Here is a 24,143-nt window from a genome sequence, read left to right as displayed (position 1 = left end):
TTTAAAAATCGTATTTCTCGGAACTTCTCTAATACAAAATGGAGGTCTCTGTTCATTAGATGTCCTCTGCTCTTTTTATTTCCTTATGAGCAAAGATTCAGTTCTTTGCATTCAGGATGGAAATTGTTAGTTGAAGGCGTGAAAGCATGCTGATGGTAATTAGGCTTGAGTTGTACGCTGAAGTTAGCATCATCCGTAACTATTTCTTTTGTGACTGTGCATTTTAGAAACATTTATTTACAAATTTGGCTCACATTAAATTGCGGTTCATTTTTATACACAATTTTAGAGAGTGTGTGCTTTAAAAAAATGTCATTTAAGCATTCTGGGTAATAGTAGTCAAGTTATAAATGGTAAATGTGTAAATATCATTCTGCTCATCAGGTTTTGTTGAGTTGATTTCTTAAGCCATGCTAGATTAGATGTTTTGTACAGATGCGTATGTGCTGTATTACATATCTTTATGGATATGAAGCTCTTGTATTGAATTGTGGTAAAACCAAATTCACTGCTTCCCCAAATTATCTATATTTTCAGACCACAGATTATTACAAAATAAACCAGTGTAGCGTACAGCTCTTTTGTGACAAATGGGGTATGTCTTTTAGGTATTGCATTGCAGGAGATCATAACAGGGTAATTTGAGTGTATATAAACAGAAAGAGCAACCTTTATACAAGAGCATAAGAGCACATCCTTTGGCTGTTGTCATGAAGTAGTGGGTATATGCATGTTCCTTACAGCACTCTTATTCGAGATTTAAATGGTTGTAATTTTTGTTGGCTTTATTCTAAAACTAGACTTGTTCCCATACAAAGTTTTAATACAGTTTAGCTAATTCATTTTAAATGTCAGTTTATCAAAGCTTCCTCAAGTGTCTTCATATAGATGTGATAATGTATTGCTTTTGAAAAATCTTTCCTACTTTATTCTAATTTATGCTTCCTGGTTCACTTGAAGATATAAATATCTTAAGTATAAAGGAGCAATTCCTCAATTCTTTATTTTCATTATGAACATTTTTGTGGTGACATTGAAAAATGAGAAGTGATTTCTGTGTCTTCTATTTCTATTTTTACATTGTTATACTTGTTTGTCACTTCACTAGCAGCATGTGTGATAATAAAGTTACCTGGGTTTCTAAACATTTTTGGATCTTTATTTACATGTGGTAGAGGTGTTTACAAACATCCAGAAATTTGCTAGCCTTAATGTAGTGCATGAGGTACTGACAAAATAGCACAGTGAAATGTTGTGTTGTACAAACCCATTTTTTTTCCACTGTGAGACAGCTGTTGCAACTTCATCAAAACAGGTGCATCTAGGCTGTAGGCAGTTGAATGTCTGTATGTAACTGTAGAGTTACAATAATGAAAGTAAAGTAATCTTAGGGGTAGTTGTTATTTCAAAATATGTAGTGGTAAAAGCTTCTGTAGCCCTTGGAAAAGGATGAAAGTGATGTTTCCTTATTACTGGAAAAGGATGATTTTTCTTGTGATTGACTGATTGATCAACCCTTTTAGAGGGTTGGATGGTATTTCTTCAAATTCCTTAAGCTCTACTTTGTGGATATTTGTAAAGATAGTTGTAGATCAGAGACATCTGCAAATAGCTATATCTATTATAATATGTCTTTTATACACCAGTTACTTTGCTTTTGCACAAACCAGAATCCTAGAGGTGCAGCCTTATTCCTCAACGCTCATTAGAAATTCTTCTGCCGTGTTGTAGTATATTTTTATTTTCTGTTGTTCTTTGGCTTATGAATTAGGTTAATATAAAATCTGGAAATAGAAACTGGAAAACTTGAAACATTCTTCAAACCCAGGACTTAAAACACTGTAAAAGTTGTACAAAAATATGATTGCATTCTGAATATATATTTCAAATTCATGTGTTTTAATGACTTCTTAAAGGAAAACTTTATCCAGTTATAGAGAATTGCTTATTTTATTTTTACTTTTGGATTAACTAGTGTACTCTTCCATTTCAGAATGTATGAAAACATGTCCACAATGGTGTATTTAAAGGAAGAGAAGTTGGAGAAGCTTACTCAAGATGAAATCATTGCCAAAACTAAGCAAGTGATTAACGGACTAGAGGCACTGAAGAATGAACACAATTCAATTTTACAGAGCTTACTTGAAACACTGAAATGTTTGAAGAAAGATGATGAAACTAATCTGGTTGAAGAAAAATCAAACATGATTCGAAAGTCACTGGAAATGCTGGAGCTTGGCCTTAGTGAAGCACAGGTAAAATCGCAGTAGAAATAAAGCATTTCAGACTTTGAGGACTCACATTGCCTTACTGAATATTAGTAATGTGCTGGGACATTTACGTTGTTATTGTATGTTGAGGAAAAAGACTGCGGTAATTAATAGAGGTAGATACTGTCCATGTTGCTGTGTTACAGAACTAATTATGCATTCAGTATTAAAGCACTGAAGCTCATAACTGAGCTCCTATCTACTTCAGTGACAGCTGTTATTTTCTGTTTAGACGTCCATGGCATTAGGCAGGTTACGTTTGAGCAGCTCAAGAGCTGAACATTGGCATTTTCACTCTGAGTTACTGCATAGGGAGGTTTCACACACACACAAATAAATGAATTTACTCCAACTTTTGAGCACTGCCGTAACCTTAAATTGATGTTTTGTATATTCCCTTGTTTCTGAGATTCTTTATAGTGGCTCACAATGCTCCTGGGGCTTAAGAATCTCTAATGCTTATTGAACATTTTACTAAACCAAAATTGAATCTAAAAACACTTTAAATGTTAAGAATTGAGTACAGAGTCTGAACAACTTTCACTGATGTGTTAAAGAAAGGACTGTGAGCTAGTTTCTGTGAACTATCTTAGCTGAAGAAGGTATTGTCTGCAAAAGATGGATGAAAAGATGCATGTTTAGTCAGGAACTCAGGACTATATTTGCAGTCCAACTTTAGGGTATTCTGTACTAGGTCAAAAACCTGAAACAAAGTCATGCAACACAGTCAAATGAGTTGAAAATGACAATGAGTTAGGTCTATGTTAATAGGCTTTATATTGGTCTGTAACGGTGCTCAGTCTTCTCACCTGGATCAAGCTATTACTGTTTGGTGGTCTGGAAGTTATGTGCATTGGATCGTGGTGAGTTGAGGCCTGAGAGATTGAACAAATATGGGTTACCAGACATGGGAGTGTAGAACTCCTGCACATTCTGATACAGACCCTAGTATGATCAGGCCCTAGTATATTGTTAAGGTCAGGCCCTACTATATTGTACAACCTTTGATCCCTTGTATTGGAATAAAATACTAGAAGATACATGGAATAAAATTGCGATATTTGAGTTACCTTTAAGATATGGAAATTTTTAATAGGTGTTTCTGTGCCATGGATGTAGGTCTGATGATATAAGTGTTATTTCCATGAAAATGAAACTGACTTTACTGAAGAAATAATCAAACTTTTCTTTCAATTTATTCTAGAGAATAAGATTACAAAGGATTTTAGTTGCCATTGTACCCTGTACAATGTTGTTTGCATACGTTGACCCTATTACCACAACTTTCCTAAATGTACTTTCTGATGTTACAAATGCCACTCTTTGAATACGCCGAGTAACTTAAATTATTAACAATTTTGAATATGTTAATAGATAGGTACTGAAGTCTGGAGATTTGGACTGATATTGGGAAGTTATACCTGCAGTTTTTCTCACCTTTATAGGAAAAAGTAGTTTCTAAAGGCTTGATGTATTTTTTTGAAACCTGAACTTTCAGCTGAGGACGCCCATCTGTTTCACATGAAATATTTAGTTTAAAATCACTTCAAGGTAACTGTTTTAAATAAACATGAAATTGAGCAGATGAAATACTAATAACTTGGGGTTGTCAAACTCATCTAAAAGAAGATTTGTATTATCACCAGTGGTCCATTCTTAACAAGGTGTGCTTCCTGGGATTGCTATCAGCTGTTCTGTGTGTATCAGTGGGAGATTACATAAACAATGAAGGGAGAATATCTTCTGTATGTAGTGTTTGACTTTCACTTAACAAGCTCCTTTTTCATTTAACTTCGCTTAGCAAAACCAATCCAAGTAGACTGCTTTTATTGGCTGTTCTATTTGTTGTCCTTAATGTGATTGTTCAAACACATTGAATGTCTGCACACTGAAGCTTATGTTATGTATGTATAAAGTGCTTATATAAATTGTGCGTTCAGTTGCACGTTTAGATTTCAGTAATGGAATTGTCCCTTTGAAGTAGTATCGTTATGCTGAGGTGTTCATCCTTATGAACTGTAATCATGTATGTGAATCCTTTTCTGTCTGAAAGCTTCTAAATTAGAACCCTGTGTTAGTTCTTAGGTTGTCTTTGTGATCCTCGAGTTAAAAGTATTACTACTCCATTTCATGTTAGTGGAACAAAGACTTTGATTTCAATCATCTAAATCCTAGTTCAAATTTTTTGTGTATTTTAAGATTATATGTAATCTTCAGGGAATTCTAAAACAATTTGACTTCTGATAGCATCATGGAAAGCAATCGTTAGTAAAGAGTTCCTCTAGGTTAATTCTGGCTGAACAGATGGTAAAAAAGCTTAGAGGAAAAGTGAGAACCAGATATATAAAGAAGAGAAATATGAATCTTTACCAGATTTCACAGCTGACATAGGTTTTAAATAATAAAAGGCTTTTATATTAAATACAGGACTGCATTCTAGAGGAAGTATGTCATGTGACACCTTCTGCTTTTTAGGTAATGATGGCCTTGTCAAATCACTTAAATGCAGTGGAATCAGAGAAGCAGAAATTGCGTGCTCAGGTTCGCCGGCTATGCCAGGAAAATCAGTGGCTACGGGATGAACTAGCCAATACACAACAGAAGCTACAGAAAAGTGAGCAATCTGTGGCTCAACTGGAGGAAGAAAAGAAACATCTAGAATTCATGAATCAATTAAAAAAATATGACGATGATATTTCACCATCAGTAAGTAGCTGTATAGTAAAAAGCACCATACATTTACATATGTCTTGTAATCTGCCTAGTTACCAAGAGATGACAGATACAAGCTTTTAATCTCTAACATAAACTTGTCTTTTAAACGCTTATTTTGTACCAGTGTCACATAGTTTGCAGAAAGATTCTGAGAGTTCAGTTCACTCTTATTTTAAGAGAGTAAATGTTTTACTGTCTGTAGATAATAAAATATGTATGAGCATCAAAGTCCATAAATACTTACTTAGTATCATATTCCTTAAAAAATATTAAGAACTGAACCAAACCAAATATTTCCTTCTGTAAATTCAACACTTAAAGTGGGGATTGTAAGCTACTAGAGATTCTGAGTACATAGAGGACTTGGCTTATTTTGACTGTAAGAAAAAATTTAATTTTCATCTAGTGAAATCAGTGTATAGCTTTTTATATCTGTTAAGAAGTTACACTAGGATAGACTGTTACTGAATCCCCTTCCAGGACCTTCTGCCAGACATTGTGACCATCTGCATGTTTTCGGTTATGTCTAGCTAGCCCATTGTGTTACATATTCTTAGATTCAGAGAGAAAAATCTATACAATTTTAATTTACAGAAGGAACTTCCCAGTTAAAAATACTTCTGAATTATCTGCCTGTCTTGTTATCCTTTTACTTTGTTTTCTTAAGTTAGATGGTACTGTAGAGGAAGATCTTATTTTGTGGGTTCAGACCTTCTCAGCAGTGTCTTGGAAAGGACAGTTTTTCATAACCAATTATTTCAGCAACGTCATGGTTGAAAATGTATGCGTTTTAGTCATGCTTAACTGACTGCTTGACTAAATTCTTTTTAACATATGGTGACTAGTGAGAGTTGTTTTGGTCAGTTGCACGTGGAACTTTTCAGTGCCATTTCATGAGTTCATATTTGTAGCTGAATACTGCCCGTGAAGCCTGTTTAGAAAAGAGACAGGAGGAGGGAATATTGAGATTTTGATATGATAACTGTTGAACTGTAATCTGCAGATGGCCTGAATAGCACCATTATTTGAAGTTTAATTAGCAAATAGGGTCAAAGTAATCAAAGCATCTTTGTAGTTTCACTAACCATATGAACAGTCTCTGTTGCTAGCCTTTGAAAATAGTCAACTGTATATATTAAGTATGAGGTTGGAATCAGCACACTTAAAATTATGAACTTCCCATCTGAGCTCTAGTCCCATCAATCTGCTGTTTTTGCAGAGCATCCACTTTGCCGCTATTGAACTTGAATGCCAGCAGCAGCAGTTGTCTTTTTCTCATCTATGGAAAAAGATGTTGGATGGAGAGCTGGAAAAATAGGAATGTGTTGTTCTCCTGGATTTTCTCCTTAGTGAGATAAACATTTCTGAGAACTTCAACTAGTTATATTGTGTAGATTCCACATTTAAGATGAGGCATATCTGTTCCTTTATTTCACATGATTCTGGGATTTGGAATGATCTTTGGATGTTTAAAATCAATATACACTGATGGATTGTGCAGAAATTGCTATGGTTCCAGTTGGAGATGAACTTCCTTCCAAATATATTTTTTTCTTTTTGAACCTTACAGATCACAATTGCGAAATCTATTCTTTGTGTGGAAGTTGAGTACTCAGAAATTGAGGTCTCCTTATTCCTCTCCCTTGCCCATCTATAACTGCGTTCACAAATAAAAAAGTACAGTGAACAATTATGTGTTCAGTAGTGCTCACTCTTCAGTGGGTGCTTTCATTAGATGTAATGTCTCTATAAGAATAGCAAATGTGTTCTTGTGTGCTTAAATTGAGACTGAAATCTAGGAGACCTGATTTCTATTCCTGGCTCTTCTGAAGGTGTCCTGTATTGTTTTGGGACAGAGTATGTAAATACATTTGAACATGAGACCTTCATAAAACTTCTATGAGAAGTATTATTCTTGTCAATTCCTAAGTTCTGGATGTGGAGTTTTCCTTTCATGTTGCTGATTAAATGGACTGTCCCTTTATGCCTTAGATTTAAGTGTAATAATTTGTTTGGGTTTGGCGTTGTTCTATAGGAGGATAAAGATACAGATTCCACCAAAGAGCCTTTGGATGACTTATTTCCCAATGATGAAGATGACCAAGGACAAGGAAGTAAGTACACTTCAAATTGCAATGTTAGTGCATTTCTGCAATGCAGAATATAAAGATGCTCTTCACAAAAATGAATCTGTGCTTGGGATCCTCTGGGACACAGCAGGAGTGGTGAATGCCTCTGTTAGAATAAGGAAACCAGTCATTGATACACATTCTGTAGATTAATTTCTACAGAACTGGAGCCTGGGTTTTTAAAGAGAGTTTACTAGCTGTTGTGAAGTTCTTGGGACTGACTTCAGTTCAAAGTTCATCCTACAGTCTTTTCTGTAGGCCTCAGAATGGAAAAAGTTTGTTCCAAGTGACTGAGACAGATCCTGAAACATTGAAGCTTTTTGATGGTCTGCCCAGATGGTGAATTCTGTTAATGACCTTTTTAATAATCTAACATTTTGGGGCAGGTTTCAGTATGAAGTCTTTCTCATACAATCTTTTGTCCTTTACTAAGGTTGTCTTCCTTAGTTTTACTACTCATTCTAGAAATACTGTGTTCAGGTCAGAAGGACTGTTGAATATTCAGTGAAGCTTGAGGTAGAAGTTTGGTAGTGTGATGAAAGAAGCCATTAACAGATAAGCCTTGCTTAGTTAAATGTGTTTTCTGTATGGGTGTAAAGCTGATATTATATAGTGTATTGATATTTTAGTGTACATGCAGTGTGCTAGTAGTATAATGGTTCTTAGTAGACAAATGACCTCAGAAAAAATGTCTGAAGGGTCCCACCTTTGTAATCAGCAGTTTTGAATTCCCCTTATAGGCAAATACACAAGATACACTGCATTCTTGATAGCATGGTAACGTTATCCACAGCCAGCAATGGAAGGAAGACTTGAAGAGTTTAGAATAGGTTAGTGTTGACCATGAAATCCCTCCTGAGCTTATCCTTGCTTCCCTTGAATTTTGTGGTAGAAAAGTTGAATGGCAAAGCTGTCTATATACCTGCACATTCCATCTACCTTATTTTGCTTTACAAAAGACAAAGTTGACATGTCAGTAATTTACTTGACCTCCAGGAAAAATACTGAAATGCTTCTGTGCTTTGGTAGGCAGTGATTGTGGGTGTAGGCTTGGAACTGTGTGATTCCACTGACATAAAAAGGCTCCGACTTGCTGTGAGAGTGGGTTTTTTTTCCTTAATAGAAAGGAGAGAAGAAATTCAGACTCACGGCTGGAACCCTTATCTTGTGTGTTGTCTAGAATTTAATGAAAATGAGTAAGAGGGAATTTTCTCAGTCTTCCTAGAAATCTCCCAGGTGAAGAGCAAAGGGGTAGTAGATTTTTTGCGGGGAGTGAGAGGGTGGGGATTGCAACAGTCAAAGGTTAGGAGCTACTGAAAAACAAGTGGCTAACCCTGAGGGTTAGTAAGTAAAACCTAAAGGTTGACACTAATTTTGTTGACTTGATGCCTTTTCTCTTCTGTTATTTGTGGCATCCAAGGTGTTTTAATCCTTTATGTGCCAACATTAAGTACTCCTTGGTGTAGCAAACAAAGGGAAGCAAAAACAATTTTTATGTTTAGAGAAGGAGAATAAAGGGAAAAGGACAAATCATTTGAGCTTTTCCGCAGGTATTTAGCTTGTCTGTGTTAATGTTCCTTTCCATAGGGAAATGCTCATATTTGCAAGTGCAAAATTATGATGTAATCTTGAGAATTGTTAATGATTTGCTGAGCTGAAATAGTTTCCTACTTTCTTCATTGGTTTATTACATTTGGCCCTTTGAGCTAGTAGAAGTGTAAAATAATATTAATACAATACTGGACAGAATATGAAGAACAAAATGGTCATATTTTCACTGTCACTGTTCAAGACAGCATGACTGCTGTGAAATATGTTCTAACACTAATGATCTGTAGTGGAGAAATAAAATTCAGTGAGTCTCATTTTGTGTCATTGAGCAGTAATATTACATGTTTTAGTTACGGTCATCTTTTAATCAACTTGAAATCTTGCGGATTTCTTTCAGTTCAACAGCAGCATAGCAGTGCAGCAGCTGCTGCCCAACAAGGTGGCTATGAAATTCCAGCAAGATTAAGGACCCTTCATAATCTTGTTATTCAGTACGCTTCCCAAGGTAGATATGAGGTTGCTGTACCTCTCTGTAAGCAAGCTCTTGAAGATCTGGAGAAGACTTCGGGTCATGATCATCCTGATGTTGCCACTATGTTGAACATACTTGCTTTGGTTTACAGGTTTGTATACTGACATAGATAAATATCAGTTAAATAAATAGTTAATATTTGGCTACAAGCTGTTAATGTTCAGACTAACATTTTTTGACTGTTTTATTTTCCATTTTGTTTATTTTCCATTCCCTGTTTTTTTATTAAAACCCTCAAAAGAGTCCTGCAATATTCATATGTCTCCCTATACTTAGAAGTCAAACAAGTTACTGCATTTTTGCCTATGCCTTTGCTTTGGGAGTGAAGCTGGTTTTGATACTTTTTTTTTTTTTGGTCTATTGAGGGGCCATGTCTTGATTAGCCACTTACAGATAATTTAGAGGTATAAATTGGACAACAGTGTAGAAGCAGTGCATGCTAGTCCTCAACCAGCAAACTACTTTACAGCTACAGGCTTCAGGTTATTACTTCCTGATTTCTGAATATATTCTCAACTACTCTTCTTTTGTACTAGTGTCTTTAGGCCAGTACTGAAGTCAGCTTCATTTTTATGACTTTCTTTTCTGAATCCCCAGTATTAATTATGACTCTTTAAAATTTAGAGACCAGAACAAATACAAAGATGCAGCAAATCTCTTGAATGATGCCTTGGCTATCCGCGAGAAGACTTTGGGCAAAGATCATCCAGCGGTTTGTATACATGCAATATCATATTTTTAGTTGTGTTTTTCACTGAATTTTTTTCAACTCATTCTAATATTAAACTCAACAGGAAAGTTTTTAAGACCTGGCTTGTCTCTAAACAGTACAGGTAGGAGGCCACAATGTAACATTCTTAGTTTTCTCTTAAATACACCTTTTGAGTGTTATATTCAATACTGTTTCACCACAAATGACTCGCACGTATTTGATTTCAGATTGCATGGATTTTCTATGGGAAATTAATTGTGAAGAAAGATCTTAATTTACTTACTCAAATCACTTAATTAAACTCAGATTGAAGGAGTACTTCTGATTTATTTTACTGCTGCTTTTAAATGAAACGTAAATCAAACTGTTGTACTTAGTGTTTAAAATTAATGTCATATCTCACATCATGTGGCCTGTGTGAAGCAGGGCAGCTCTAAGTACAGATGTGAGAGGTAACTGTAAGAGAAGAAGATACAAAGAAAAAGTATGCACTAAATGACATTTCCACAAATGAAACAGAAGTATTTCACGATTTTGGTTTTTTCCTTTCCTCATTTATCTGTGCATTCAATAATAATTATTTCTTCATTTGCAAATTTCAAGAGGTCTACCCTGTGCATTGAAAATTTGTAAACATCAATGCATTGCAGATGTGTTCATTTGTCAGATATTTGTATCAGCAAATTCCAGTGTAATTAATGTTTCTCTACTCTCGACAGGTGGCAGCAACTCTAAACAATCTTGCAGTACTTTATGGTAAACGGGGAAAGTACAAAGAAGCCGAACCATTGTGTAAGAGAGCTCTGGAAATCAGAGAAAAGGTATGAGTAAAAGAACACAGCACCTTTTGAATGGATTTTTTTGAGGGAGAGGGCAGAGTTAAACACTTCTAGTTTTTTAATGTTTTGGTTGGGTAGATCTGCCAGATAAACCACGAAATTAGCAATGCTCTAGTAGTTAGCAGTGTCTGAAATTCATAATAGGAGTAAATTCCAGTAGTCCTACAGAGCTGTTGGAGCACTCTGGATATATTCCAAATTCTGTATTTTGTAATTAACCTTCTTCACCTTTTTCTTCCCCTTTGATAGTTAAGTAATCTTTGGTTTGACAAGAGCATCAGAATTAAAAATGAAGAATCATTAAAGCTTTTAAGTTGATTATTGTATGACTATATGGATATTTATTCTAGTCCGTAAGGCTGAATGCCACCATCTTCAGGCTTTATATAATATGCTGCATATCATGTTACTATACTATTTATGTTATTCCTGATATGAATTATTCGGCAGCATTCTCAGTTTGTAATAGAATTGAGTAATTTTCATATCTTTCAAATGCAAATTTTGCTTTTGTCATCCTCATGTTGAATTGACGTGGAATAAAAACTAATGGGGTATTTCTAAATTGATGCATTTCTAAACCCTGGTATGACGATTGGAGAATGTTTTAATACAAGGTATTTCATTTTCAGGTCCTGGGGAAAGATCACCCTGATGTTGCCAAGCAATTAAATAACTTGGCTTTGCTATGCCAGAACCAGGGTAAATATGAGGAGGTTGAATACTACTATCAGAGGGCACTGGAAATTTACCAAACTAAGCTGGGACCAGATGATCCAAATGTTGCAAAAACAAAGAATAACCTGGTAAGCCTTTTATAAAGTAAACCTAAGAAAAAGTGGAATTTTCTGATGAATTGAAATGCACCTTTATTCAACATGTATTGTATTTATTATTTATCAAGCTAAGTAAAACACTGTGCTGATATCTTTTGTGGGGTATTTTGGTTTTAGGCATCCTGCTATCTAAAACAGGGCAAATTTAAGCAAGCGGAAACTTTATACAAAGAGATTCTTACTCGTGCTCATGAACGGGAATTTGGCTCTGTAGATGGTAAGAAACTGAGTCCCTAGATTTGAATCTATGTTTAATTTTTGTAGTTATTGTGAAGTAAAATCTGCAGGAATTTAATTGTATCCTGATTAAAATTGTTGTCTGCTTGAGGTATACTTAAAAATTGATATTATAAATGTGTTGAAGTACGTTCATCGTAAGAAAGCGTTTAGATACAGCAGTAATGTTTGATTCGAAGGGAGAGTTTTTCTTACATGAGGTAGACTTAGTAGGTTTATGTTTTATGGTTTGTATTTCTGTCATAATTTATCTTGTGCCCAACCAAAACCAATTTGGATATTTTTATGGAGGCAGAAAAGTGTATGTCGCTTTCTAGACACAGGAAAAAGTCAGTGCAGATCTTTTAATAATATAAACCCCACATTGTTAGTAGGAGTCCTCCATTAATACGTTTAAAGAGTGGGGAGAATACCCTTAAATTGTGAATTACACTGTACATTGAAGTCAAATGCATTTTATCAACTATAAATCACAGTGAAGAATTTTCATTGCATTCCGTGACAGTAGCATATGCAGAACTTAGTAGATGTCAAAACAGCTGTTATGATAAAAGAAATAAATGCATGTTTTCTAGCATGGAACTAGACACATGACAAATTGATAGCAACATATACTGACTTCAAAGCTTCTCAGAAGTAACTGTTCCTGAGTTCAGATAAGAAAAGAAGACAGAATTGTAAAACTATAAAAGAAGAGGTGCATATTTTACTTATCTGCTGCTTGTAGTATGGACAGTAAGCTTTTTTTGTGGCAGTAATAGTATAATTCCCTGGCTCACAACTCCATTTCAGAAGGGTGAAAATCAAACAGTGAATACTTTGTAGTTTTGTACTTCTATAAAATATTTTCTTCTGTTTCATCAGATGAAAATAAGCCTATTTGGATGCATGCAGAAGAGAGGGAAGAATGCAAAGTAAGGCCATTATCATAAATATTTTTTTGAGCTTTTACTTATATAAGTTAGCAAATCAGTTATTTTTCTTCAACGTTACTTTTGTTTTAGGGGAAGCAAAAAGATGGCACATCTTTTGGAGAATATGGTGGCTGGTATAAAGCTTGCAAAGTTGACAGGTGGGTAATTTCTTTACAGTACAAACAACATGGCAGTACCCAGTATCCGGAAATGTCAGAGTAAAGCATATTTAAAAATGAAGCCAAACCAGCTTCTTGCTTAGGACTATAAAAACTATAGTATTAAAAATTCAGGCCCCAAGACTGGGTTTCAGAAACACAGTAGCAGTTTTCAAGTCCCAAGACAGCTTTTAATCTAGGCTGGCTAGATCTAGTTAATAACATAAAAGTTCACCAGTTGTGTTCTTGGCAGTCCTTCACGTGGAAGCATAGATCACCTTTCTTTCTTTTTATACCGTTGGTTGGCGTACATGCTCCTTCTGCCCTAGCAAGACCTCTAGAGAGGGCCAGAAGCAAAAAGGAGACTGCAAATAACTGAGCCTTCAGTTTTCTAGCTGGCACGAGAAAACAAAGTTAAACTGCCACAATTCAGCACTACTTGAGTTTCCAAAGCCTGAAGATTATAGTTTTGTGTGCATGAAAACACGTTCTTTAAAATGGAAGAAGAGTAACAGGGACTTCAGCTTGGATTATACTTGGTGAAATATTTTTTTTTTGCTTTAGTTTTGTTCCTTAATTGCCTTTTTTTTGATGCGGAGGTGGCACAGTATAAGAAAAAACCTGCACCTAGTACTGATAATGTTCAGTGAGGGTTTTTTGTTTCTTCAGTGTTTGAATTGTTGTATTTAACAAGCAACAGAGAAGAGCAGATTTCAACAGTAGAAAGGTTTTCTCCATTGTGAACGCTGGGTGCAATACATTTTGTTGATTTGTTTTTCATGTACTAGTTCATTCTAATGCATGAGGAAATGTTTTCTCTGCTGTTACTGGAGCAAAACTTCAGGCAACAATGCTGTGACTGAGCTAATTCTCATTGTGTCATTGAAACAAAAATGTCTTCTTGTAGTGTGACATCTGTTAATGGAATGTGCCATTTTTTTTCCCCCCTTTGTAGTTTGAATGCATAGAAACTGCAAATAGGTATTACGTAACAGCTGATGAAAGGAACTGTTAATTTGCTTTGTGACTAACACATGCGACAGTAATGGTCACTGTATGCACGAGTAGGCATATTTTCTGAAACCTTCACAATTGTTCTGTTGGACACACTCAGATTGAGCTAAATCTTCACCTTAAGATACATCTGAGAAACGCAAGGATATAGTACTCCAGTTTTCTCTTGGGTGGCTCTAGAGGCTAGTTAGTAACTTCCAGTTTCAGGGATACTATTAATTTAAGTTTTTAATAATTTGAATTGAGAAGAGTTTTGTTTTTGTGTGTGTGTTTTTCTTTAAATAGTCCAACGGTAACAACTACCTTAAAGAACCTTGGGGCACTTTACAGACGACAGGGCAAATTTGAAGCTGCTGAAACATTAGAAGAGGCAGCAATGAGATCTCGTAAACAGGCAAGTATGAAAATTCACCTCAATGGTATTTCTGCATTATGGTCCTGCAGATTTTCAACTTCAGTATCTGTCGTACATGCAGAATATATAAACTTGTACCTATTCCCTGTCTGGTGCCTGGTATCTCCCTCTAATTTCAGTCTGAACCGGTGATAAACCAGTACCATCTCAACACTTGTAAACTGTTTACTTGCTAGGGCAGCGGCACCATGTACTGAAGGCATGATTCAGATTGGGGGTGAAATTATGTGGAAAATGGAACAGCAGAAAACACTGTTGGCCAGCAGTAATTAATTGGCTGCATCTCCTGGGAGGGAGACTGTAGCTAGGGGAAAATGGAGAGTTTCTGTTGATAATCTCTGCTAGTAATGCTGTTCTATTTTTAATAAGGAGCTGTCAAACTTACAAATGTTCTGTTTCTGCATAGAACTGACTGACTGGTGCAGACCTTTAGAAGACCATTATAAATTTATCAGTTGCTGTTTCTGTTACCTTTGGGAACCAATGGGGTGGATACTACAGTTTAAGGGGGGACTATTATTCTTTTAACTGTGCTGCCTCTGTCTCTCAAACCTACTGTTCAAATAGTGCTTCCTCAGTCTTAGAAGGTGGGAGAGAGTTTGTTTTTGTTGGGGTTTTGTTGGCTTTTTGTTTTTCCTTTCCTTTTTGGATGATTTGGTACAATGTCTTTTACAAAAGTATGTAAGACTGGACAAGCAAATGTGGCGTGTCAGTGTTAAAATGGAAAGCAAAATAAGAAAATGTAAGTGAATTAAAAAAGCTTGGAAAATTCCATTTTAATTTTGTTTTAATGCAATAGTAAATAAGATCTGTGTGTTTTTCAGAAACGGTTTGGGTTTTTTTTCTTATATATCCATGTAAAATTCTGAACTTAGATTCCAAATTCAGGTAAAATGACTTAGGTGATGGACTGTCTTTATTAATAATGTGCTGGTTTTCATTGGTTAAACTGATTTGAAGCTGTTTTTTAAAGAATGATACTGCAGTGTTTGTACCTAGAAGTGGATTTCTGGAAAAGGGAGAGAGCAAAAAAAGGTTCCTGGCAAACCTCATGCTCTTCTAGTGAGTTCAGCAAGAGTTCCCTTTGATGTAAGGTGGCATAAGTTCTTTCTTCCACAAAAAATGATGGAAAACTTGTGTTTGCCAAATAAATGGAATGAAACTGCTAAGAGGAAAGTATGAATCTTGGAGAAAAGTTCTTCAGCAAGGAAAATTCAAGGGTGAGGGGGAAATAGTTGATACAGATACCTTCTTTTAGTGACGGTGATTTTTCACATACTTTAACTGAAGGTTCATTTTTGGTGTGTCTCTCATTCAGCTGTGATTTGAAAATAAGAAATGAACATGCACTGCATCTTAACATATTTGCTTTGGTTCTTAGTTTTACTGTTGCCATTACACATGATAGTTTTTTTTAGTGTGAACAGATACAACCAGGATAAATTAGCATAATAGAATAGTAATAAGAAGACTGGAAGAAAACAGCTTGTAGCTATGTTTGTGTGCTTTTTTTAATACATAAAAAACCCACAAACAGAACAGAGCATCAGCTTTTCAAGTTCAAATTTTTACTAGGAAGCTTGGAATTGGTTATTTGGGAACTAAGGATGAGAGGATCTTGCTATTGGGGAAGTCTCTGTTAGAGTCCCTGTTTAATCAGCCCACTTCTGGCTTGCCTGTACCACCGCAAAAACTGTTCCTTGTCTCCGTTTTCCACAGAGCCTGCTAGAGGCTTGCTGCTGCTAGTGTATTTTTAAGCATACTTCAGATTTTCATTGGCGCATCATACCGCCTATACCGTTATACCATAATATATCACATTACACACAGCACTAGATTTGGACATGTACGAAACAATACTGTCTTACTAGCAGTGTTTAACGCTACCTTTCTCTTCTAGGTCATTAAAGTAGTGGAGGACAGACAGGGTTAATGCATTTCCCCTTTTGAGCTAAAAGCAAAGAGGTACTTTTGTTCCCATGTGTGGAAAAACATCAGTCCTCCACAGCTCCGTTGTTCTTCACACTTGTTTTCTTAGCTTTAACCACTGGGATGTGTATGCTAGATTTTTTGAAGACCAGTGAAGTTCTTTGTCCTTCATCTTCCATGACAGAATCAAACAAACTGGGAAACTGCAGTTCCCTGTCCCTTCTTTCTTTTGTTTTGTTTTATTTTGTTGGTTTTGTTTGTTTTGTTTGGGTTTTTTTGTTTTTTGTTTGTTTTTTGTTTTGTTTTGTTTTGTTTTTAATGTGAAGTAAATGAGAGACAACAGCTTTAGAACAGAACCTAGAGTCTGTATGTGATACATCACCTCCTTAGTGGTGATTTTAATAGTTTTATGCTTTTCATGTTCTGTGCTGCTAAAGCACATTTTGAGCCTATGCTTCTCTACTCTCTGAGAACTCTAGCCGCTCTTCTGCACCATACGGCCACGTGGAACTGAAAATATATGATGGTTATATGTTGGTTTCACGCTTCCTTGTGTGTAGAATTCCATTAGGGAGGGCTGTTCTGCTTTTCAGTTAGTGAAGGCAGCTATATGGGAACCAGGAACCTGATTTCTCCATGCCACTAAAACAACTTTCTTATTCATGCATTTTATTTTTAAGTCGAATTTTGACATGATTTTCACTTTCTATATTGTGGTAGACTTTATGGAATTTTTTTTTTGCGCAGATCCTCTGCTGCATTTGCTGCTAATGCTGCACAGTGAAAGATGCAGAATATTTTCTTATGTAAGGCATTCATCTGGGATCTCTTTCTGTCGACAAATATAATTTATGATGGGACTAGGTTTATTATAAAGAAAACAAAACTGAAAATAACTATGATTTCAGCTTTGTTACTTTCTAGTTTCTATGTTAAAGATTTTTGCTTTATTTTTAGTGTAGGTTTTCATAGAAGGTATTTTAGCACTTTTAAGACATTTAAAGTATTAGTTGGTAATTGCTAGGTATTCTTTAACACAAAGTAAACGTATTTTATTGACCATGTATATAGTCTGTTCTATTATAAGCTTATTTTCTATTTGATTTCTTTCTGAAGGATAGATTATACTACTGTGCCAAGTATCATATGTCAGTATTTTTAAATAATGCAACCTGTGTCTTAGGTATTAGATATTCAGACACCTGCAGTGTTCTTTCCAAAGGCGGCTGAATACTGCACCATTTGATAGGTGGAAAACTGAGAATTGCATTGACTGTTCATGATCTATAAATTGCTTAAATATTAAGCTGGTGGCTAGGTGGCTTCAGGTAAGTGACAGGAACACCATGAGGCTTTGACAAGTGATAGGGAAGGAGGAAAAGAATGGCAAGTCACTGAATTCTCGAACTATCAAACTGTCTGTCCACTTCATGCCATGTTGATTTCATGCAATGTGTAAAGGGCAACTTATCTTAACATCCCTTTGAAAGCAGAAGTGAGGTGATGAAATTACAGGTTGGTTTGACTTTCTTGGTATGGTTATTGTGTATAAGTTGTAGATTAATACAGCTTGTAATAAAATAAAACCTTTTCCCATTTTATCTAATTCTCAGGGTCTTGACAATGTTCATAAACAGAGAGTTGCTGAAGTGCTGAATGACCCTGAGAGCATAGAAAAAAGGCGAAGCCGAGAAAGCCTCAATGTTGATGTGGTAAAGTACGAGAGTGGTCCTGATGGAGGCGAGGAAGTGAGTATGAGCGTAGAATGGAATGGGGTAAGTACAGTACACAGTTTAAGAAAATAGCCTAGATAAATTATCACCGTAACAAATATGGTTGTCCATTCACCAGCCTATCGTGTTTTCAGTAGTTTCTTGTTTGATCTACTTTGTATTTTGTAATTTTTCAGAATCAATTAAGAAATGAAGAATAACATTTTGTTTATCATAACATAATGTAAAGAAATTGTAATATTTTAAAACATCCTTTCTGTTGTTGTCCTGAATGGTGAAATTTCTTCAAGAATCCCAAGCAGTTGTATTTAACTCTAAGTTGTTTAATGCTGATTGAGTGTCCTGGTTATGGTCTGGTGTACAATTGCTTGTCAGTGGTTTCTTTTTACTGGTAGAAATATTCTGGCAATTAACTTTTGCTTTTGTCCTTTTGATGCCATATTTGCTCGTATTTTAAATGTTTCTTAAAAAATACTGCATCTGTTGGAATCACAAAGAACATTTGCTATGGAGATGTATTAAGTGTTAGCAGTTTCAGAGTAAATTAAAGTGATCAGTCTAACACTAAAATAATTCCAGTCTCCTCCGTACCCACCTTCTTAGAGGGAAGAACATAACTTTTCAAGCTACTATACAATCCATTTTAAGAGGCAGTACCATCACATAACAGTGTGATAGTTACTTCACATTTCTGAAGTGAAATATAATATCACTTTCCCATATTAGAGTTTGTCTGGAATCAGGGCTTGTTCCTATTTGTTTCCCATATATTGGTTTCACTGTATAACACTGATTGTCATAAAGTAAAAACATAAATACAATGTGATTACATATGAATTGTTCTAACCATTGTCTTAATTTAATTTGGAAGACAGTGCAAGCTTTCAGTTACTGATCTGGCTTATATAGTTGTTTGCTTCTGTCACCAGCTTTCCCGTGCTTTATCCCATTGCTGGCAATGGGATATATATTGCACTGTTAACTAACTCCCAGCTGCAGTTCTGCTGAAAATGCTCTGTTAGATTATAAAAGTGGTGTTGCTTGCTTTTGCTGTATGGGAGGGGAAGTAGCCTACTTTGCAAGTGTTCTGAAGTTTCATTTCTGTTACAATAGCAATCGTTTTTCTTCCTTTTTTTTTTTTTTTAGCCACATGAAACAAAGTCTAGCATTCCAAAGAAACCTTGATAAAACACATACTGCTTTAGTCTTAAAGGAGAATGTTCTTTCTATCTTTGCTTTTGTCTCTTTATTACTGTTTTCTTGGCATTGGTGTTCTCAGTGCCAAGACAGTCAATCAGCATCTATTGTGAATAATACTGCATCATTAATAAAGCCAAAGTAAGGTTGGATAACTCTTTTTTTTAATTCTCATTTTGCCCATTCAGCATTAGAACTGTGTACTGTACTCCTCCCTTAATTTTCGCTGTACTTTGCATGACTGTATATACTAAATGGATTAAACTTTTTTCTGTGATGGACTTTATTTAAACAAGCATGCAGGTTTTGGATTTAAAGGGCCTTCTGTGGAAAAGCAATAGACAGTATTTCTAGGTCGATATTTGAGTCAAACTCAGTGATAAAATTTGTTGATCTGAAAAATTAAATTTTGACCTTTCTGGGCAAATGAACTTTTCATTTTTAGTGTGCTGAAGTGGCATCTTTGTTGGGTTCCCCCCCCCCCCACCTCTTAAGAGCAGGTATTTTGTATTGCATGTTTTACGTAAAGTGGGCAACTCTCCCTCTATCCTGCTAGTCTTTCTATCTCAGTGCTGTTCTTCCCTTTACTTTGTATTGTGTAGTTTTGGTTTTTTTTCACCCTTGTGCGTTCCCTCCAGACAAAATATTCTGATTCACAAAGAGTAGTAGTATTTTTTACTTCTGTGTGCAGAACCTGAAGAAAGGCCTGCCTGTTCCATTTAAATTCTCCTCATGTTCTTGTCTGTCAGAGAGAATAGCTGGAGCATGTAAAGCAGCAAACTTAAACAAAAAATTGTTGTTGGAAGATTTATTGTAATTGACTTCCATATGTAAAATAATTCATATTAAGCATTTTTTGCTTTGATGTAATGTCTTGCACTCTTACAGAAAGAACTATCTATTGAAGTAAATCTGCCATTAACTATTAAAATGGACACATTAAGTGAAGTTGCACAGCGCATGTTTACATGTTTCTTACAAAGTCCATCCCTTAAAGTTAACAGGAGATACTTGAAAATGCAAAGAAATACTTGGTCTTAAAAAATAAAGGTAGAAATCCCAAGATTTGTATCCCTTATATTTGTATATTAAAAAAGAAAATTACAGTTGGTATTTGTAATTGGCATTTTTGTAAATTGATCTTGCAGCCACTTGCAGGACAGATAAAAATCTTCATGGTGTGACAGTAGTTAATTTAAGATAATGTTACTAGTGTGAGGAGGTATCTTTTCTTATTCTAACCCTTATGCTTCAAAAAAAAGCTTTTGGGCACATAGATCCGCTTTCAGGTGTGAAGTGAGAGCAGTACATTTCACTACCATAGACTAGCCGATAAGAGTTGCTCTTGTTTAATCAGAAGTGTCAGACAGTCAGAGGGGCATTGTAGCAGACAACTACAAAGTACAGGAGATGATGATGGTGAGGAGGTGTAAGCAAAGTAATAAGTTGATTCTCATTGAGTGACATCAAAATTGGCAATTAAACTTTGCAAGAGAAATACCTATCTCTTGTGATTTTTTTTTTTTGATTTGTTTATTTACACTGGATTTAGGATTTTTTTTCTTTTTTTATCCTAAGCTCATGTTTTAAAGGTGTTTTGTTAATCATACAGTCAGTGTTTAACTTGGGAGTTCGATGTTTTTATTTCAGATTTGAAGTATACAAAAGCTTGTCTGCTTATTCCTAATGTGCTAGTTAGCATAATAAGTTATATTCTGTACCTACCAAATTTGTCTTGCCTTTGTTCTTTGTATCATTATCATTACTCCAGCATCGCTGGTTTAAGACCATAGGAATAATTAGCATTTTCACTGATTTAACACTTCTAATTGGAATTTAGACCTTAATTTATTCAGTCCTGCAAAGCTGAACTCTGTTGTTGAAAGTGTGAACAATATATGCAATTTAGTTTGAAACTTAAATACTTGGTTAGATTTCGATCTTTTAATCGCTTGGTAGCAAAGCATTTTGCCATTTCCAAGATTAATTTTAATTACTGTTCATTCCAGTTGCTATAGGTAAAAGCACTCAAAACAGTTATCTTAAGACTATCAGTAATGGTATCTGTACTTACACAGATGATGGAAAGTGTGTAAATTGAGCCACAGCTTATTTTTAAAAGTGGATTCTTTCAGCTGCCTTACTGCATTAGGGAAAGTAGAGAAGTTTCTACTTGGATTATATGTGTATAAAAATTTTTTATATATATATGTATATACACACACAGAGATATGTTCTAAAAAATACTCCTGAAACTGAATAGACACAGGTCAGTTGGATTCTAGTTCGTTAAAGGAATGAACAGAATTTTGTCTGGAGGTTAGAGGAAGACCTTTCTCTTGCAGTTTTGTTTCAAGGAAAATTCCTGACAGAAGTTAAAGCTGAAATGAATGCACCTTGCTCTGTTCCTTTCTTCTGTTGTTTTTTTTTCTTTATTTTTATTTTTGTGTTAATGTCAGCTGAAAAAAAAATTCCTTTGTTTACAAAATGTAATACTAGAGCTATCCCTTCTTAAATGTGTTTTGTATTTTATACAAATTCTAACTTAAAGAATGCACAACATTCATGATTGTTTGTAAGTTGCATATTAGTGATATAGGCGAAACTGTATGAAGATGTACGTTCTGGTAATTGCAAGGGCCTGCACTTGGTCCTTAAGGGCAGTCCAAATACTTACTCTGGAAAAAATAGCTTTGAATGTGACCTAGAAATACTGTAAACGTAACTGTTCAAAATTGAAAACTGTTGAATTTTTCCCAACAGTTTCATTCGGTTTTTCTCTCTCCATTTCTGACAGGCCTAGATGCCTTTTGTGATTCTTATACTGTCTCCTGCATGACGGGCGTGCACCATCTTCAAGCTTTAACTTCTCTCTTCAGTACTGACTGCTGTGTTTTAGCAAACCCCTTAAGATTCTTGTCAGAGCTACACTTCCCTGTAAACTGGCCATTCCTTCAGTGCGGGTGTCTTTTCTTTGGTTTTCTATTTCTGTACATGTGTAGCTTTGCCAGATATGTATCTAGTCATACAAAATATTACTACAACCATTTGCTGTGTAATACATTAGTAAAAAAAAAAAAGTAATAATGAACTTTATAAGTAGCTGTTCACTATGGAAAAAAAAGGTAGTTAAAAGTATCACACAAGGTATTATTGAAATGGCATGATGGTGATCTTTACAGGAGAAAAACAAAACAAAACCCGTAACAGTAAGGCATGTTCTCCAAGTGCTTTAAAATGTATTTAGAGACCTATAACATGGTTAACATCAATATGGAACTCTGGATGTCTTCACTTATGATTATTCTAAAGTAGCATTGCTGTTTAGTCTTTGTGTGAGATTTTGGCAATTATGCTTTTCTCTACTAATCTTGGTGTTCAGTGATTTGTGTATTTGTCTTTCTAACTTCTAATAAACTCACTCCAACTCAGGTGTCTGTCTTTGTCTGCTTAGTAGTACTTTACTTTCTTCTTTTACAATTCTTCTTTCATAATCGCATAGGATTAGGACTTCTATGAATTAGGAAGTGGTAACTTCTAATCTTACTAAACTGTTGGTTGTTTTTAAGAGTAAAATGTTTAAAAATAGAATTGTGGTGAGTTGGAAGTTTCTTTGGATCAGCACAGCAGTGTAAAACATGACTGCAGTGTACAAAAAATTAATTTCATCATGTTTTACACTTTCTTTGTTGAAAGTTAAAATGAAGCATAGGAATTTAACCATACATGTTTCTGATCAGAAATATTTTTGTTCAAGGATTTTAAAATTAAACAGACAGGTTTGCAAGTAATGTAGATGTTTAGAAAAAATAAAACAGTTTGGGTTTTTTTTTTTAGACACTGATGGAATGCTTTTGCTTGGGCTTTGTACTGTGTTAACCACAGTACGCTCATATGAAATGGTAACATGGTGATGTTGAATTGTTTGACTACTGTGGTGGGGTTTTATGAATTGTTATGAATCATGGCTTGAGTGTGTCTTCACATTTTAGAAATCTTTGTTACAGTTTGGAAGGAACCCTTTTGTTTTGGTAAAGTTATAGCTATATATGATATTCTGTATTTAGGTAAATGTACCAACTATGTATTAATAGCAATTAAAAAAATTTTCTTCGTCAATGAAATGTTTTTGAGCCAGGTTTGGGGGAGGGCAACAAACTCTTGCACATTCACATTTGTTCAATTTTTTTCAGGATGGCACTGGATCTTTAAAACGCAGTGGTTCCTTTAGCAAACTTCGTGCTTCCATTAGACGCAGCAGTGAGAAGCTGGTTAGAAAGCTGAAGGGAGGAAGTTCACGAGACAGTGAACCAAAGAATCCAGGGTAATTATCTATTCTTAGCTGTGCTGGTGTGCCCTCGTTCTGTGCCCCCACTTTAGCTTAGTGCAGTACCTAGGGCAGGGTTTTCTTCTCTGCTTAGCTAACTGCATATCATATAGATTTATATCTTAAAGAACAATAAAATAGGAAATAATTTCTTAAACTTATTATCAAAGTTCTGTAACATCTGAGGAATTACATTTGTTTTTAAGAGTTAACTCAATTTTAAGTGTTCTTTCCCATTTTACTGCTTTAGCCACGTGAAGAATAGAAGAGCCTCATAGAATTATTGATAAGTGTTAGTTACCTGCAAAATTCTCCTTTTCACACAACCGTGGAAACTCATAAATGTTACTGATTTTTTTTTTTTTTTTTTTTTTACAATAAAAGCTTGATTACAGTAAACCCACAACTAACATTCTTGGTACAGCTTAATATCTTGATATATTCTTGATATAGCTTTATATATTGCTGTGGGTACAAAGAGAATTACCAACTTGAGCCCTTCTCAGTTTCTATTTTTGGAAAACCCAGATTTCAGAGAGCAGAGGAAAATGTTGGAAAACTTCAACCTAGTTGTGTATCTCATTAACATTTTGGCCTCAGTGAAGTCAGTGGTAAAAATTAAAATTTTAATGAAT

At 35.1% G+C, this 24,143-nt stretch overlaps 1 protein-coding gene across 2 annotated transcripts in view; it reads left to right on the top strand.

Annotated features, from left to right (window-relative positions):
* The first annotated feature begins 1,994 nt into the window (after positions 1-1,994).
* The window catches only part of KLC1 (kinesin light chain 1), a 28,451-nt gene continuing 6,302 nt past the window's right edge, over positions 1,995-24,143 (top strand). For both annotated transcript variants that reach the window (XM_009695514.1, XM_009695513.1), the window contains exons 1-13: positions 1,995-2,255; positions 4,746-4,976; positions 7,021-7,099; positions 9,063-9,288; positions 9,822-9,909; positions 10,629-10,730; positions 11,381-11,554; positions 11,702-11,801; positions 12,686-12,735; positions 12,826-12,893; positions 14,193-14,301; positions 17,865-18,026; positions 23,375-23,505. In XM_009695514.1, the coding sequence (XP_009693816.1) occupies positions 1,995-2,255; positions 4,746-4,976; positions 7,021-7,099; positions 9,063-9,288; positions 9,822-9,909; positions 10,629-10,730; positions 11,381-11,554; positions 11,702-11,801; positions 12,686-12,735; positions 12,826-12,893; positions 14,193-14,301; positions 17,865-18,026; positions 23,375-23,505 (1,781 nt within the window). The remainder of the gene's footprint in view (positions 2,256-4,745; positions 4,977-7,020; positions 7,100-9,062; positions 9,289-9,821; positions 9,910-10,628; positions 10,731-11,380; positions 11,555-11,701; positions 11,802-12,685; positions 12,736-12,825; positions 12,894-14,192; positions 14,302-17,864; positions 18,027-23,374; positions 23,506-24,143) is intronic.

The sequence above is a fragment of the Cariama cristata genome, unplaced genomic scaffold (genome assembly GCF_000690535.1).
Source record: "Cariama cristata isolate BGI_N322 unplaced genomic scaffold, ASM69053v1 scaffold5162, whole genome shotgun sequence".
In the NCBI taxonomy this organism is placed as follows: domain Eukaryota; kingdom Metazoa; phylum Chordata; class Aves; order Cariamiformes; family Cariamidae; genus Cariama; species Cariama cristata.
Note: the sequence above shows the minus strand (reverse complement) of the source record. Positions and strands in the feature narration are given on the sequence as shown.